The sequence below is a fragment of the Delphinapterus leucas genome, chromosome 3, assembly GCF_059928025.1.
Source record: "Delphinapterus leucas isolate spDelLeu-1000000601 "Yukka" chromosome 3, BTC_Dleu_Yukka2, whole genome shotgun sequence".
Taxonomy (NCBI): Eukaryota; Metazoa; Chordata; class Mammalia; order Artiodactyla; family Monodontidae; genus Delphinapterus; species Delphinapterus leucas.
Genome location: NC_143131.1, coordinates 74025181 through 74043497, shown reverse-complemented (window position 1 = coordinate 74043497; position 18317 = coordinate 74025181). Strand labels below are relative to the sequence as shown.

The following is an 18317-nucleotide window of genomic DNA, read 5'->3' as shown; positions in this document are numbered from 1 at the left end:
AAAGTGATGGTGCGCTAGTTCTGAGCCTAGACCTATGGGGTCTGGCGTGTTTTTGCTTGCCTTCTTATGCCTCTACTGGTTCCAGGAGAAGAATGAGAGACACGTGGAATACAGCCACCTTAGCCAAGCCCAGACTCAGTTAGTGGACCCACGGCTGGTCCATTACCATATGCTGCTGAGAGTTTATGACTGTTTGTTGCACAGCATTCTGTGACACTAGATAAATTCCTTTAATCTTTCAAAAATAAAGAAGTTATAAAATCCTGTCCTGAATTAAGAAATATTAATTGTTTTCCTGTCCCTGATTTATTCTAGCAATGGCTTTCATCCACCCTAGTAGAATATTAAAAAAGCACCTGCCTGGAAACTCCATTCATTCTAGAGTAACACAAACCTAGAGATCCAAATTCTCTGTTGATGAAAAGCTGAATTGTCATGTTAGCCTCCTGTAGCAAAACAAATCTTGATGAAAGAGCAAAACTTAACACTCCATGTGGTTCATCACTGGCTTCTACGGTCAGAACAGCTGCATATCCTTGAGCGTCAAGCAGAGCAGTTCCTGCTGGTGGAACTCCTAAGAAAGTCAGGGACCACAAGAAATCTAACAGTGACTTGACCTTAACTTCTAAATACTTAAAATATAACCCCACTTTTTGAAACATATTAAAGTAACCAGAAAGTGGTTACTTTCACTCCTCTAACAGAAATCTTCAGGGTGACAAACAGAAGTTACCTTTTAGTTTTTTTTTCTTCTTAGATAGCAAATTTTTTTTTTTTTTTTTGGCTCGACCTATTATTGTCATTATGTTCTATACTGGTCATCTGAATTACAGAAATTGATTAGAAACTGAGGAAAATACCCAGATAACTTGCTCAAATTAGTAAATCTAATTTATCCATAAAACTGATCCAGAATCCAAATTGGTCAGCTTAGCATAAAATTAATTTCATTAAATTCTACCTTTGGAAATATATTTTACTCCATAGGAAATATTTAGCAAAATTTTTAGAGGTTTTAACTTGAATCCATAAAGATAAGTATTTTCATTCTGAGCTGATTCTTTTGGATCTAAATGTTATGGGGCAGACGATATTTAAATAACATTTTTAAAATCGCTATGCATCTAACTGTTAAATATAGAGACAGCAACTATTATTTTTTTCTGAAAAGAATAATACACCAGAAAAATAATTTAATTAAGTTCTGCATTACCTTGTGTCCTGACATCATACAGAATGACCTGGTATACTTCTTTCTCCTCAGGAATATTGTCATCCAACAGATGCACAGATATTGTTTTATTCAATGACCCCTATGTCAAACAGAAAGAAATTCATCCCTCTACTGTCACTGAGCACAAACTATCTCCTGCTTTTACTGGCCTTATAAATTGTGCATCCAACTATATTTTCACTTAAACAAAGTGTTCTGTGGCTTAAAAAATAAATTAAATAAAAACCCACTGACTCATAAGAAAACAGGCTTAAAGTAGATAGGGAACAACTGTGGAAGATTTGAGTGCTGAGCTCATGAATATAGATCTTATCTAGTGAGCAATGTAGCCCTATTGAAAATTCCAGACAAAGCAATAAGTTGGAGAGATTTCTATGTGGTTAATGGGAAAAACTGGAGTATGGAAAAGAAGACCAGTGTTGTAGGGAAACCAGTTATTAGAAGTCAAATGTAGTCCTCAAGGCAGAAGGTTATAGGGGTTAGGCTTAATATTGAGGGAGTGAAAATGAAGAGAAAAAGAATGAAACAATTTACCAAACAAGAATTCATATCAAGTGAGCGCGGAGAAGTGAAGACGAAGAGAAACAATAAAGTAGTGCTAACTTTCTACCCAAGAAGTGCTTTCTTATAGTTATTTTCCACCAATCATCTTCTTTCAAACTGTCAGCAAGAGCTTTTAAATGTAACCTCAAAAATACTGTGTGAACAGAAGATAAAAAGACGTTTGTTTCTCAGGGTATATTTGCTGTTTCATAGCAGTGAAACATTTAAGTTCCAAGTGCATTGAAAGTTCCAAGACAGTGAGGGGTAAGAGAAGAGGGACAAGCAGTAATCATCTTCTTAATGACACAGTTGACACCAACAGTGGGAGGGCAAGAAAGCAACAAGAGGGCTTGCCTCAAATACAAAGTCAACTTTTTCTGTTTCCTTAAAGGAGATCTACCTAGTACATACGGAAAAACAAACCCCCTCCTTAAGTCTTAGAAATTCTTTGAGTAATGTTCTTCCTTTAGGTTTCTAAGGGAGCAGCTCTCTCATGGATCTCTATTAATCTTTGTATTACATAATCAGAGTTTTCCCATTTTCCTCACAAAACACAGTTACCTCCAGATATTGCAGTAAAGCTTTTCTTGGTGGTATTACCTCAGGAAAGAAGAGTTGTCCGGTAAAGTTAGCAAAATTGAGTTCTAGGTTTTGCCCAATAATTTTCCAGTTAACAGTAACATTTCCTCGACCAGGGGGTGTTCTCATCACATGGAATTGTAAAATTTCTCCTGCAGGTTGAAATGTACAGATTGATGAATGTTTAATGTAAAATGAGCTTAACATTTGAAGTCAACAAAACCCAAATCCCAAACATGCAACTACTACAGTACCTTTTCTAAGAATATTACAAAGCTGTTTTGTTTGCAATTTTCTAGAAGCTTTATACATGCTTATTGTTTATCAACACATTATTGTTTATCCCACTTCTAAATACTTCCATTTAGTAGAACTTCAGGAAGTTTAACATGTAAAAGTTACAAAAGCACATGCTAAAATGGAAAACACAAACTTTTATACACTCCAAAACATGCACCAGAACATAAATGTTCTGTAAATTAAAGAAAATAATTAAGTCCTCATGGTCAAAACTAGTAATAACACAAGTAAATTCTTCCTTCACTTCCCAAAAGGACAAAAATTCCTTACACTGGTATGCAATGTGATTTTACACAATGCATGCATAAAAATGCTTGCAAATACCTGAAAATCACATTTCTTGAAATTGTAACTTACATATACCATCAATGATTTTGTTTTATAGAAAGAAATACAAAGGAAAGGTGTCAAATCTGTATATCAACCTCTGTAACTTCACCAAAGTTACAGCTATCCTTCCTGGATAAATGAGGCATTTTAGATACTTTCCATTCCTGGCTTTTATCCTCATGTAATATTTTGTAAAATTGAAGAAAATCATAAAAGTCATTTCTTCTAAATTGCTGGAATTGAAAAGTAAGCTCCTAGGGAGTACTGGTGATGGCCATGTGTCTTGCTGAAAATATGCTGAATTCAAAAATTTTATGATGATGAACAGAAGTTAAGGTACATTAATGAACTATATTACTAAAAACTAATAATTGTTAAAAGATAAATGAATTCATGTTTAAAAGGCTTTAAAGAACACATCCTTATAGCATAGACATATAGTTGAAATCCATGCATGTTCATTAAAAATACCATTTTTACTTAGTTATCCAAATAAATACACACTTCTGACACTTTTAAATGAGGAGTAGCAATAACACAGTAAAATATAAACACCTTTTCCAAATATGTTTTAACTACCACAGTTTTTTAAAATAATAAAATTAAATAATTATTTCTAATAGGAAGGTTTCTTAAAATATCATAAATTCATTAATTTAGAGATTATCTTATTTCAATTACTAAAAAACAAAATAAAATTTTCATACTAAATTTAAGCATACATAACTTTAATACATTTATTACATAAATTATTTTGGGACAGCAGAAAATATAAGAAAGCAAAAACAGACTTCTAAATAAAATTTCCTAAAACAGTTCAATGTTTAATGTACACATTTTAAAATATTTCAATACAAAAAAAAATTTTTAATTGCTATCACAATAGCAGACTATGACTTGGATGTTTTTATTGAAACATAAAAGAACTGTTATTAGAAATAAGAGTGTCCAATGATAGGATATAACTGAAAGAATGGGTACAATCAGCCATAATTGCCATGCCATTTAAAATTTTTATACTTATATAACTCATATGAATAAAACACAGGCACTACAATGAAACGCTGGAGTCTCTCTATTGTATACCAGGCAGAATTTCTCAAGGGTTTATTACTGAATGGCAGAGAGAGAACCTTGGAGTTATTAAGCTCTTTCGCCTACAGTGTTGTCTGGTGACCCAAATAAAAAGGTATAGACTCATGGTTTTCAATTTTTTTTTAAATCACAAAACCCAGTAATATTTCAAAATGAAAATTATAGAAGTCTGAACAAGTGCTAAAAATGCAGTGGGAATACAAGTGGCAAAAAAAAAATGTAGGTCAATGAAAATCCATATTGAAGGGGAACCTGTAAATATCATAATAAAAAAAATTATGGTTGTAAGATGGTACATAGAGATTTGGGAATAAATACACCATTAAAGGCAAAACTAAAAATGAAATGCTAAGGAGAGAAAAAAGTAAAATCCTCCTACAAACTTATTACATGTAAAAACGCTCAGTCTAGGGCTTCCCTGGTGGCACAGTGGTTGAGAGTCTGCCTGCCAATGCAGGGGACACGGGTTCGAGCTCTGGTCTGGGAGGATCCCACATGCCGCAGAGCAACTGCGCCCGTGAGCCACAACTACTGAGCCTGCGCATCTGGAGCCTGCGCTCCGCAACAAGAGAGACTGTGATAGTGAGAGGCCCCCACACCGTGATGAAGAGTGGCCCCCCGGGCTTCCCTGGTGGCGCAGTGGTTGAGAGTCCGCCTGCCGATGCAGGAGACACAGGTTCGTGCCCCGGTCCGGGAAGATCCCACATGCTGCGGAGCAACTAGGCCCGTGAACCATGGCCGCTGAGCCTGCACGTCCGGAGCCTATGCTCCGCAACGGGAGAGGCCACAACAGTGAGAGGCCCACGTACCGCCAAAAAAAAAAAAAAAGAGTGGCCCCCGCTTGCCACAACTAGAGAAAGCCCTCGCACAGAAACGAAGACCCAACACAGCCATAAATAAATAAATAAATAAATTTAAAAATGCTCAGTCTAATACCACTTAATATCACCTTTGAAAATTTAATGTTACCATGCAAGAATTTAACTTGCAAGAAAATATTACAAGAAACACAATTTGAAGCACAACACACACACAAATAAAAGGTAAACCAAGTATTCCTTAAACACATAATTTCATGAGCCTATTAAAAATCACGTCAACAGCATAAATAGTGTGAAGGTTTTCCTAAGAATCAAAATAGAGGTATTAACTGTCTCTTTAAGGCAGACTGCCAAGAATCAGGTCCATTTAAAATGCCTTCTAGGGACTTCCCTGGTGGTGCAGTGGTTAAGAATCCTCCTGCCAATGCAGGGGACAAGGGTTCGACCCCTAGTCCAGGAAGATCCCACATGCCACGGAGCAACTAAGCCCGTGTGCCACAACTACTGAGCCTGCGCTCTAGAGCCCGCGAGCCACAACTACTGAAGCCCGCGCGCCTAGAGCCCGTGCTCTGCAACAAGAGAAGCCACCGCAGTGAGAAACCCACACACCATAACAAAGAGTAGCCCCCGCTCACCGCAACTAGAGAAAACCCACACTCAGCAACGAAGACCCAACACAGCCAAAGATAAATAAAAAAATAAATGTTTTTTTTTTTTTTTAAAAAAAAGCCTTCTAGGAAGAATTACCAGAAAGCTACCTTCTACCTAGAGGAGAAGTCAAAGAACATAGGAAAAGGAAAAAATTAGAAACAAGTGCTCAGTCTTCTAAATACGAGGAAAGGACAGAAGATAGGTCCTAAAGAAGGAAGGTAAAATTTTCAGATAGCCAATATTTTACCACACTGCCTTCTAGTTTTTGCCCAGAATGAAGACCTAGAGAGGGCCCTCCCCCACTAAAGAGTCTGACTAATTCCTGTAAGATCATCTTGATATGAAATCTAGAGTCCACCAAAAAATCGGTGATACATTTTAACTTTAAGCAGAAGATCTAAGACCAAAAAAAAAAGGATTTCCCTGGCAGTCCAGTGGTTAAGACTTCACACTTCCACTGCAGGGGGCACGGGTTCTATCCCTGGTCTGAGAACTAAGATCCTACATGCCACGTGGCGTGGCCATAAAAGACCAAAAAAAAAAGGAAGATCTATCATATGGGTTCTAGACCTAGCCTAACACAAATAAGAAATATGAAAATAAGATTAATTTTAATAACCCAGAGTATTTCGTGTATTTCTTCCTAAAACAAATCAGGATTGTTTTTACAAAGATAAACGTCAACTACAATGTGTATAAAAATAATGGAAAACTAAAATACAGGAAATATATTCTAATAGATTCATGTATACGTGGTATACAGGAACCATCCAAACTGATTGTGCTCTACAACTAATAGAAAATGACTTAAAACAATTACAGGGATAATATGAAACACAAACTGTCAATAAGAAAAAAAGTTGAGTGTTTCTAATATAGCAGTTCGATATATATTTTTAAAGAATCACATCTCTTGTTCAAATCTTTACCTAGAAAACATACATGCTGTCTCTGAGAAAAGGAGAAATTTTAAAACCATTGAACATGACATAATGATTATGATGCTGCAGAGATGTGTGAAGTGAAACGTTTAACACAGATTTATAAAGAGCACATTTATACATACTTTGCAACCACAGTAAAAATCTATTGTCCTATATTTCTAAAGTCTGCCCATTACATTTGAAAGAAAGTAATATTTACCACTGGGCATCTGTCCAATTGCTTTAGGACAAAAATGTAGAAATAGGATTCTACAGAATTCAATACACTGTTAAACACTAAGGCAATTCCTCCCCATGAAATGAAAATGTATTCTAGAGCCAGAAATTCAGCATTGTCCACATTTTAAATCTAATCACATAAATGAAACTCCAACACTAAGTCAAAAGCAATGTTAACACTGTCAAAAGCCTACATGGCATGATTTTTTTTACCCCATTTCTTTAGCAGTTATCTTTGAAGAATCACCACGAAGTTTTCATTTTTGTAAACATCTGCTTGATATACATTTCTCTATGCAATTTTGCAGTAATACAAAGAATACATGCACAAAATACTGAATTCTTGAGGTTAGACATAATGTTTTTGAAAAAAGAAAATTAATTTAGACTCTAGGAAAAGGTTTAGGAGAAAAGGGAAAGGAAAGTAAATTAAAAAAAATAGCAATTCCTACCAATTTTTATTTAGAAAATGTAAAAATTCTAGGGAGTACTGATTAATGAAAGCAATTCATTGTTCTATTTCCTGTACCAAACTCATGCTCATAGATCGATATGATGAAGCAGATAGGATATGCTTTTGATATGATAAACCAATAACACGTTTGGACCACATGTTTTAATGACTAATCATTTTTTCTCTTTGCATCCCCTGCAGGTATTTAGCTCTTGGAGACTAAAGAGACCACAATCTGGTTTTCAGGTGTTAAGTTCGTTCAGGTGAAAGAGAACACAGGTGCCAAGACCCTGCAGTTTTCCCCAAGATGACCTGGTGCTCAGCACAAGAGCCTGGGTTTCTTCAGAGCCTCCAACCCACCACCACTGTCACCACCCAGACTTCCACAGGACGCATGTAATGACGCTAGCTCCTTTACGGTTAAAATGCCCTTCAAGTGATCCTGGACATCCAAATACTTTTGTATACTTAAAAAAAAAAAAAGTCCCATCATATTGCTGAAAATCACATACCTAGTCCAGCTCTGTGTCCTCCCTTAAATCTAATCCTTTCTGGTCCCTGAACTTATTTATACCCATCCCCACGCCACTAACACTTTTATTCTCTTCTTCTACATTGCCTTCTTCTCTATATTTCTTCAACAAAACAAAGCAAGTCCAAAATACTCTACGCTTTAATCTGGTTTCGCCAATTTTTCTCCTTTCCTTGCTCACAGAGCCAACAGAATATCCCCTAAGGCAGTGCTTCTCACCCCTAATGTAGTGAAGGATAGGATTTGGTTTTGTTTTAATAATTTTTTTTAGTTTTCTTTTATCTGAAAATATCTTTACTTCACTTTTATTCTTGAAAAATGTTTTCACTAGTATAGAATTCTGGGTTGGCTTTATTCTGCTTTGAGCAATTTTTTTTTTTTTTTTTTGGCTGCACTGGGTGTTTGTTGCTGCACACGGGCTTTCTCTAGTTGCAGTGAGCGGGGACTACTCTTTGTTGCGGTGCGTGTCATTGCAGTGGCTTCTCTTGTTGCGGAGCACGGGCTCTCAGCCCATGGGCTTCTGTAGTTGTAGCACGTGAGCTCAGTAGTTGCAGTGTACGGGCTCTAGAGCGCACGGGCTTAGCTGCCCCGCAGCATGTGGATCTTCCCAGACCAGGGGTCGAACCTGTGTCCCCTGCATTGGCAGGTGGATTCTTAACCATTGGACCACCAGGGAAGTCCCAAACAAGGGGTTTTTGTCTGTTTTTTGTTTTGTTTTGTTTTCCTTGATCTATCATAAACTGACATTTTTGTAAAACACAATAAAATAAATGACTAGATAAGTTAAATGGCAAAAAGAACACATATACAAAATGTAAGCCCATAGATATCACTTTTGGATATCACAGCAAAATGAAATCGTTTTAAAAGTCTCTAGAAAAGATTCTTTCAATTTTCAAACTTATCTTGTCACAAACAAAAAGCAAACACTTCGTGTGCAGATGTCAGCTTGAGGACTGTGCTTTGAGGAGCACTGCCCCCAAGGCTTCTACAGTCCTGTCTTTTGTTATCCTTAGTTATTTGCTTTCCATGCCAAGTTTTCCTTTACAATTCCTCTGCAGTTACTACTGTTCCCTCTAGCCCATTTGGGAACCTAATCTCACTTGTTGCCCATGTAGTATGAGACACGCTGGTTACTTTCTTCTGATAACTAATGAAAACACATTCTTATTTTGGTCTCTTTCCACCTCTCTGGCAGAGCCTTCTTTCCCCTTTCCCCTTTGCCTTTTGCCTGTCCCAGGACCTTACCCTGGTGTCCCACATAGCTCCATCCTTGACAACTTGCTTTTCTCCCTCTATCCACTAAGATCTTAATTTTAGATCTTTAATTTTCCTGATTTCAACGATTATCTCTAAAAATCCAATTTCCACCCCTAGCTTAAGGTAGAGTCAGATTCTCTCACCAAATTTCCTCCTCTCACATGGACACTGTTACTCAAATTCATTATTCTTCCAACTCAAATCCTGAAATATTTACCCGATGCTCCTGCATTGTCAGGTTCTGCAGTAGATGTAAGTTCAAGCAAAACAAGTTTCTTCTCACAAGGTGCCCTATAGCATAAGCTCTGGATTCAGACAACACCAGGTTTAAGCCCCACCATGAATAACTATGTGCTGGGTAATCTCTCTAACATTCAGTTTCCTTGTGTGAAAAACTGGTGTATATCGTCATACCCACTTCATAGCCCTGTTAAAATTAAGTGAAATGATGGGTGTAAAATGTCTGGCATGCAGAAAACACTCAATAAGTGTTATTGTTGTTGTCATTATTATTGAGATTAACTTCTCTTCCAGTGACTTTTTACTTGTATTATACTACAAATAATTTTTTCGAGAGTTGATGATCTGTCTTTAGATTGACTTATAGCAATTTGTTAGTCACTTTTACTCACTATTGCTATGACAACATGAGATTTTAAACCATTAATAAAAGGAAAGAGTATTGGAAAATGGCTCAGATATTTGCATTAAGTTAAATAAACTTGCAAGTTGGGAGTACAGTAAGGTAAAAGGTGATGCACACTAAAATGCATTCAGTTTCCGGCACAGTCACTAACTAGCTATATGATTCTGTCCAGTCACTTAATCTCTCTGTCTCAGTTTTCTCATCCATAAAGTCGAAGTCCAAATGCATGATCTATATCCTTTTCATTTCTTAACTCTTTTAGGTACAATTATTTTTTAATTTTAAACACAAATTATAGTGAAACAGACTATAAATACCAGTTTTATCTCAAACAGACTTATTCAAAGACAAAAACACTGCTATAATGGTTTAAACAAAAAGTAGCCTATAAATGTAAACCCTATAAATGATGTAAAATATTAAGATTCAAGGAAATTACTGTTTTTTAACGGGAAAAGAGGACATTGTATAATTTTTTTCTAGTTTGGCACTTTGTTCATAAAATATACAAACATAGAAAATCCAAGCTAAAATATTCACTGATCAGAAACTGCTATTTTTTTTTTTGAACAGAGAGCCAATATTTCACCATTTAACATCAACAGCTACCACTGAGCACATATACACTATGTGCCCAGAACTATGCTAAGCACTTTACATTTATCCACTTAATCCTCACACAGAAACCTACGAAGGAAGTAGTATTTCCCTTCATTTAACAGATGAGAAAGCTGAGCATCCTAGGTTTGACCAATTTCATTAAAATCACACTAGTGGGGAGTGGCAAGCTAGAACACAATACCAATCTGCGAGGCTCCTAAATCTAGTTAAACAGTTCACTATACAGCCCTCTCCCAAATAAGCTCCATGTACATTAACATACCCAGCTGTACAAAATAATGCAAGAATTTTTTAAATGGGAAACTTTAAAAAGCTAGACAAAAAATGACATCCATGGAAAAGAGAATGAATGTGCTCAACAAAGAAAGGAACCCACCTTCATGACCTATGACAGATCTGGAAGCAGTCTGAAAGCTAACAACTCCTGCCACATTGTCATTGGCCAAAATGTTCACTCTGACGGTGTCGGAACTGGGCAAAATTCTACTTCCGCCTTCGGTGTACACCAAGCTAACTATGATGCTTTCATCATCCTCTGGCTCAGAGTCATCCAAAATGGTTAAAATGGCTATCTTTTTGGTTTCACCTATAAAGAATTAATGGAATAAAACCTAAGTAAGAAAATCATCAATAGAGAATTCACAAAGGTCCAAGATAACTTCTTTCAAAGACAAAAGTTAAGTAAAAATACATGAGTGAATTATAACAGTTCAATACCATGAGTAATATTAGTGCCACTATATGCAAATGTTGTATGTAAGTATGTATACCCTTTCACCTATAAAACACTGTAAAATTTTCATTAACATGGGCAGATTGTGGAAAAGCACATTTTGAATTATGGAAAGTTAAAGGGTAGAATTATTTCAAGGAATCATGGTTTTACTTCCTGGTCTTTAGCCTAGAACCATGACCTAGCTAGGGGAAGAGGTTCTGAAGCATCTACTGTTTAGAAACAGATCCCTCTAGAAAGTGGGGTCACATTCTCATTTTGGCATTACCATGAATGATTTTCAGGTAATCAAAGCCAAAACTTCCCTGAAAGACCAGGAACACTTAGGGAATAGTGGTCAAAATGGGAAACAGAAAAGGATGGTAAATTCTCAGCAAGAGAACCCACATAAATGGGATAAGTCTTTGGGGAGCCAGATGAGATGACAACGTCAAATACTAGTCTTCAGGATTCGGGCAATAAGGGAAGGAGGCAGAAAAGGAATTCAGAGGGACGCATAACAGCAACAAGGGCCAAGCAATCTACTTTGCAATTTGGTCTAGGACCCCACTAGTAGATAGGGCATCACTGGAAACCCCCAAACCCAACACTGCTTCTGCTGTTCACCTACAGTGTTCCCCATCTAATTCTTTGCCACTTTCTGGAAAGATGTTGAAAGGGTGAGAAAAGGCAGGAGAAAGGAGAAAATGGATGTGAATGCATGTTCTCTCTCTCACGACCCTGGTATATTTTATCAATTCAGTGTCAAGACTGCCTCAAGAGAGTGTATGTTATCTGAGAATCTAGGTTAACTATAAAATATAGTCCATTTCGTGTGATTCTAAAGTTACAATTCAAGGTAATACTAATTTGTATAATGCCACTACTTTATATGATTGCTTCTTTATTGTTACCAAAGCCACTAAAAAAATCTAACTTTAAATTTTCATCTCCACTCCCTCCTCAAAGTTCAATATTTCCTTTGAAATAGGGAGAAATGTTACCAGTTACTAACCTGTGCACACACACAAACCCATACATCAAGCATATCATTATTCCATCGTTCCCAAAACCATTTACTAGGAAACAATCATTTTTGAGAAGTTTTATACTATTTTAAAAATTTACTCTAAAATATAATGCTTATTAGATGTTTCAAAAAGTATATAATCTATATGTATCATGACCCCTGACTACTGTTTCCAAAACAGTATATGCATTAAAATTAAATGATAAAAGATGCAATGAATGAATGCTCTAAGATATGGAATTGTGAGTAACATTTACTTCCTTCATTTTGTTGTATAACCTGAAGTTTTCATGAATAAATATTACTTTTCAATCAGAAAAACACTATGTTAAAAAACTATATGGAATTTATAATTTACTAAATCAGGATTTAAATAATGATCTCAGTAAAGATATCGTTCTTCTACCCAAAGAAAACTATTTTAAATATATGAACTTCTGAAATTTTCAAATATAAATGATTCAACCAACCCTGGAAAAGAATCAGTGAATCTGACCCTAATTTTAATTATTGTCCAAGTTCTCTGTAATTTCATTGTTCATGAAAATTTAAAATAGTGGTCCCATCCAAGTCTAAGAACAGTATTGTAAGTTGATCTACCACTAGTCTTAATTTAATATGAATCAAGTCACCAAAGTCTATGCTATTTATACTTACAAATTATTTTCTTTGGAGGTTTATCCTGATTTGTCTAGTGCATATGAAAAAGCTTCCCAGTTGGTACCCATTTTCCTAGCTACCAATACTTCTTACCCACATTTGGTTGTAGCTACCCGGCTCATTCTTGTAACTTCCCCTACAAAATATAAAGTTGCTTTAGAGCTGCCTCTACACTTCCTTAAAGGCTCTGCTACCACACATAAAAGGGATAAAATTCTCACATTCCCTGAAAATCTTTTTAATAAACTAAAAAAGATACACATGTAGGGCCCTATGCCATGGGCCTACATATGTCATGTCAACCATTAACAAGCCAACTACTATTATTTCAAAACCATCACTCACTTTTACACATTAGCAAGAAAGTATACAGTAAAAATTCATATGAACCTTGTCATAAAAACTGACTATAACGACTTTACCAGGGGGAACTGAAATCCATTTAGAACCATAACTCACCTTCAGCAAAAGTCAGAATGTCTCCAGCACCTATAAAATCTAAACCTTCAGTAGCTGTTCCACCAACAACACGCCATTGGACTGTCACCTGACCTAAGCTGCCCCCTGTCCTGTGGATCATCATCTCCACTGTGGTTTGGGGCCGCTCCTGAACTTCAACATATAAGCCATCTTCTGAGGTATTGGGACTAATACCGTAGATCACAAACACTCCAAAAGCATCACCATTTAATGCTATGACAACTGTAGAAGTATTTGGCTGTCCTATGGTTGGTTGGTTTTTAAGATTGGCTGTGATGTTCATAAGATGAACTTCAAGGAGAGAAATTAGGAAACTCTCATCCATCTCTGGGAAATCGTCGGGAAGAATAGAAACTGTGAGATTTGCAAATTCGTCACCTTCCAGCATTATGGCCCATTGCCTTGTCACAGGCTCGTAGTCACTACCAGCCACAGCCTGACCGCTAAAAAGAGACGCTACCCTGGTCATGTTTTTCTTGTAGGTCCAGAAGTCTGAGTTGTTAACGGTTGGGCTGATCCACGATGTCATCCAAAAACACTGGGGGCCTTCAGAAGCACCGAGAAAGGAAAACGCTGAGCATGCATGTTCTTTGAGGCACAAAGTGGCACAGGTGTACTGGGGTTCCCCCATTGCAGAGACATTCACCCAAGTTCTCCAAAGTGGGTCAGGCACCCCTTGAATTGGCGATTCATAGTAGGACAGTAAGTCTTGACCCTCCTCAACTGCAAGAGCCACTACATCAATATCGGAAGTACTGTAGAACAACAACAGCCGACCAAAGTGCCCTCCGCTAAAATGTGGAGTGACAATTAAAAGACAGGTTAAGCACTCAAAGCCATCTGTGGATTACATAATAGAGAAGAGAATGCTGATTGTGGTTTTCACTTTTTTTTTTTAAGTGGATAAAGTACTAGCGCAAACACAACCATGTTTCTTAATAACATTTGTCTTTCGCATTATGTTTTCTCATGTAAGGAAATCTGGCTCATTTTCAATCAAATATTACTCATTTTTAACCAAGCTATGAAAATATCTTGCACCATATGCAAATCATATCCATTTCAGAATTTTCAAAGACTTAGAAAATGAATCTTCATTACTAGCTTTCACTGAAACAAAGTAACAATGATACCAACGTTGAGTACATTTTAAGGAAATGTAACTACTTGCCACAAGGTCACAAGCAAGACCAGCTACTTTCTATTTCTGAAGGAGCTCAGTGAACTGGATGCTGTCTCACAAGAGAAATCCAGACAAAACGGAACCTGAAAGTCAACCACTTCATATGGCATCTGAATGTTCTTTAATTTAGAAGCCAGTTGTATTCAAGTTCTAATTCAAACACATCACCAATTAAAGCAATAAGTGTCTGGGGCTACAAAGCCCAATGATGTATAATCCATTTCACTCATAAAAGGTATGATAGATACAATGAGCTCTTTATATTAATAGGCATAATTCAATTAACAAATTATAACAGCCTATAAAATAATTTACATTCTACAAAAACTACCAAACTTTATTTGACTGTGTAAGAGATCCTTGCCCACCACCCCACAAGTTCCATCACCGCCCCCCTCCCCCGCCGGATACAAGCAGCCACATCTCATATACCTTCTCCTGACAGTTATGTTAGCACAGGAACTTCTCTCCAGAGGCTCTTGAACACGATAAACCGACTGAACAAAGGCTACTGTACCATAAGGATTATCATTGGCAGGAATAGTAATATTTGCCACTCGATCTAACCCAATAGTACCACCACCAGAGGCATCAGTTAGTTGCACTTGGATAACCTAAAAATACAGTGAAAACTTCCTTAACAGAATCCCAGTTCTGAAATTAGAATAAAAATGATGCAGGAAAAAAAAATCAAAACTATCCATACAAGAACAAAATGGAGTAAAATATAAATGGACTCAAAGAAACTCCTCCATTACATTTACAATCCCAACACGTAACAGAACAATCCATCACCAACTTTTAACAATAGAGCATGATGGCACAGAAGAAATAGAGGCTGTTTAAGTTCCTTAATATTCTGTTATACAATCTTGTGAATCAATTTTAAGAGGCCTGTTTATGTTTACCACTTCAATAATATACTTTTAACCCCTATACCTTTTTTTACTTAGGGAGGATACTGCATATGTGTTTTACGAATAGTTCATTTATTATGCTTTATTTCCCACATTCTCATAAATGAAAATTCTCTGATAAAACATAAAACTAAAAACATATCATAAATTTAGAGAAATTTATAAGTTTTTAGGTTTTCATACCTAAATTCAGAGAAAAGGAAAGAGAAATGTTGTATATGTATGAACTAATATCTAATATTTAAGAAATGAGTAATGACACAATTAGCATCCGAAAAGAAATTTTATGGATTTCCCTTCTACAAAAATTTGACACTATTAAAGAATAAATGCTATTAAATGTAATTTTATGAGCTCCAGCTTTTAATACTTGAATTTAATAAAATAAAATTATCTTCAGCCAATATATGTTAGTGATGAATCAATTTCGCCACTGAGACTCTATCTTTATTTGCCACCTTGCCTCTTCATGATGAAAAATAAATATCAGGCAGATAAATCTAGCATGGTATTTGTCACATAGTAAATCCTAAAGAATAAACGAATGAGTGGAAAATCAAAATCTACACTTAATTAAGACTGACTGGCTCACACTCAAGTCAAAAGGAAGTCTGAATACAAACAAATTAAGAGTTTATATGAAACAATACAGCAAAACTTATGACAGACTATACATGTTTAATCATTTAACCAAAACGTAGAAAAATATTACATAACTGTACCAAAAAAATCTTATACTAGTAAACTAGTATGTGTATGAGACCTATTTCTAGAACATTCTTGTTTTTTGTTATCTCTAAGGATCACTTTCACACTACCATATTTTGAACATTCTTGCAGAAATAATTTATCAGACACCTCTATAAAAGTCACAATAACAGCCATCTGTTCTAGTCACTATAAGACAAGATATGTTTTACAGTGTCATTCTAGAGTAGCCATTCCTCTCACCTCTTCAATCTCCGGAACGTCGTCAGCCAGGACCTCTAACAACAAGGTTTGAATGGTTTCCCCAGGGGCAAAGGTCACATTACCTGAGACAACTCGCAGGTCGCCAGTAGCAAGCTGTCCATTAATGGTGGCAACCCACTGAACAGTAACATTGCCGAGTGTCCCAGAATTTCGAATTATTGGCAGGTTTACCTTCACTGAGTTAAACTCAGGTTCCTCTACAATAAGTTTAGTAATCTGAAAACCTAAAGGGCAAAGCAGAGATAATTTCAAATACAAAGTGAAACTAAGTCAATGTAGAACAAACCAATTGCCATCCTACAGTTGATTCTTTTTTTCCCCTAAGCAATCTAAGAAGCTAAACCCTACAAAATCAGAGAAACATGCTGTGATACAAATTGGTCAGGCCTGCCAAATTTTCCAAATTATTTTCATTATGATAGAAGCAGAAAGCATAAACTCAGATGTCCACAGAGGTCAGGAATATACCAGTCATAAGTGAAGTAGGTCTAGTGAGTTCGGGGGCTAACTGCATGGGACAAGCCTGGCAGTTGCGATTTTTCTCCTAAGACTGATACTATGAAGGAAAGGGGCTTGAGGTCACCATATTTTTCTACTATAAAGATAGGCCAGAAATTCAGATTTCTGTACAAATTTCTGTGAATTAAATTAGTTTTTTAAAGAATCGTCTAAACTTCACAAAACACATCTAGGAACCAGATCTGACCTAAAAGTCTAAAAGTGTATGATTTCCAGATTTATTCTGAGAGGTTGATTTCTAACCACTGCTAGGTTTACTAACCACTGCTAGTGAACACACATAGGTGTCCTATATATCAGCAATAGCAGGTTAAAACGGAACAAGATCAAATCAATTCTGAGTCTCTAAAAATAAAGAAAGGTATGAATCTATACAGACAAGTAAAAGAGAGACACAAACTAGTCTCATTACCAAATAATCCATAGGGGTCATCAGAGGCCTCAATAATAATGATCGCCTCTGTTAATGCCCCTAGTTTGGCTCCTCCTGTTGTTTCATTCAGCAGTTGCACAAGAAAAGATTCTTCCAGCTCAGGGTAGATGTCATTAATGATATATATTGGCACGGCTTTACTTGTTTCCCCTTCTAGCAAGACTACATCCGATGAAGCTATACTATAATCTTCACCTATAAAGACAAAAAAGAAAAATGCTAAGACTTATTCCAGTATATGATAATAAACATCTCATACTCTAGGGAAATACTATGACATATCACATTCCATGGACATACTTTGAAAGACTTTTTCGAGGATAGTGACTACATTTATTCTAAACAAGATTTACCTCGCGTGCAAGAAAAAAATGAGTTTGATACAACAAAATAACAAAAAAGACATCTGGGTTGTTCAAGTTCATTTTTAGAACGATGTATACATAATGTGTTCTATTTGCCATATACACATATAGATGATACAGATATAGACACAGACATATAGATATGGATAGGCACATGAACATAGAGAGTCATTCATTACCGCAAGATGGCCCCTTATCTACAACAGTAAAAAAAATGTGTATGGTACCTTAAAACAAAGAACAAAACTAGAATTCTGATCTCACTGGGGAGATAAATTACAGTGCTGCAGAGAGACGGGCATGTCAGCGTCATCAATCCTATGGTTGGAAACTATGAAATTTTCTACAAAGTTGGATTAAAAGCTGCTACTGCATACCACTCGGGGTGGCTTTGTCTCTGGTCAAAAAGTGAATGAGGAAAAGAGAGAGGCTTCCTATGGAATTTGGGCGCTAATTTTCTAAAACAGTGATCAACCCTCACCATCTGTCAATGTGTAAAGCCCCCTACAGACAGGCACTCCTCTGAGCTACCCTCCTCACCCCACCCCTTACACACATGTCATTTAAGGACTAGGTGAGCCTGGTTCATTGTCTTTTCAAGCAAGTATCACATCCAGATGATTTATTTCAAAAAATCAATCATGTTATCCCATCCATTCACACTCATGTCCTTTGAGTGCACACTAGAAAGGTTCTGATTGAATAGCTCTTAGGCAAATCTCCCTCTAGATGCTGTAACTGCACTACCAAAGAAAGCTGTCTCCTAATATTTGCACTTGACAATGAAATCCTTTTGCTTATACATAAAGTAGTTAAT

At 36.3% G+C, this 18317-nt stretch overlaps 1 protein-coding gene across 1 annotated transcript in view; it reads right to left on the bottom strand.

Annotated features, from left to right (window-relative positions):
- ADGRV1 (adhesion G protein-coupled receptor V1) overlaps positions 1–18317 on the bottom strand; it is a 199633-nt gene that overhangs the window by 75118 nt on the left and 106198 nt on the right. The window contains exons 30-35 of the mRNA XM_089908569.1: positions 17115–17330; positions 16163–16407; positions 14727–14908; positions 13091–13902; positions 10606–10815; positions 395–574 (exon numbers count right to left, since the gene is read on the bottom strand). Coding sequence (XP_089764695.1) covers positions 395–574; positions 10606–10815; positions 13091–13902; positions 14727–14908; positions 16163–16407; positions 17115–17330 — 1845 coding nt within the window. The remainder of the gene's footprint in view (positions 1–394; positions 575–10605; positions 10816–13090; positions 13903–14726; positions 14909–16162; positions 16408–17114; positions 17331–18317) is intronic.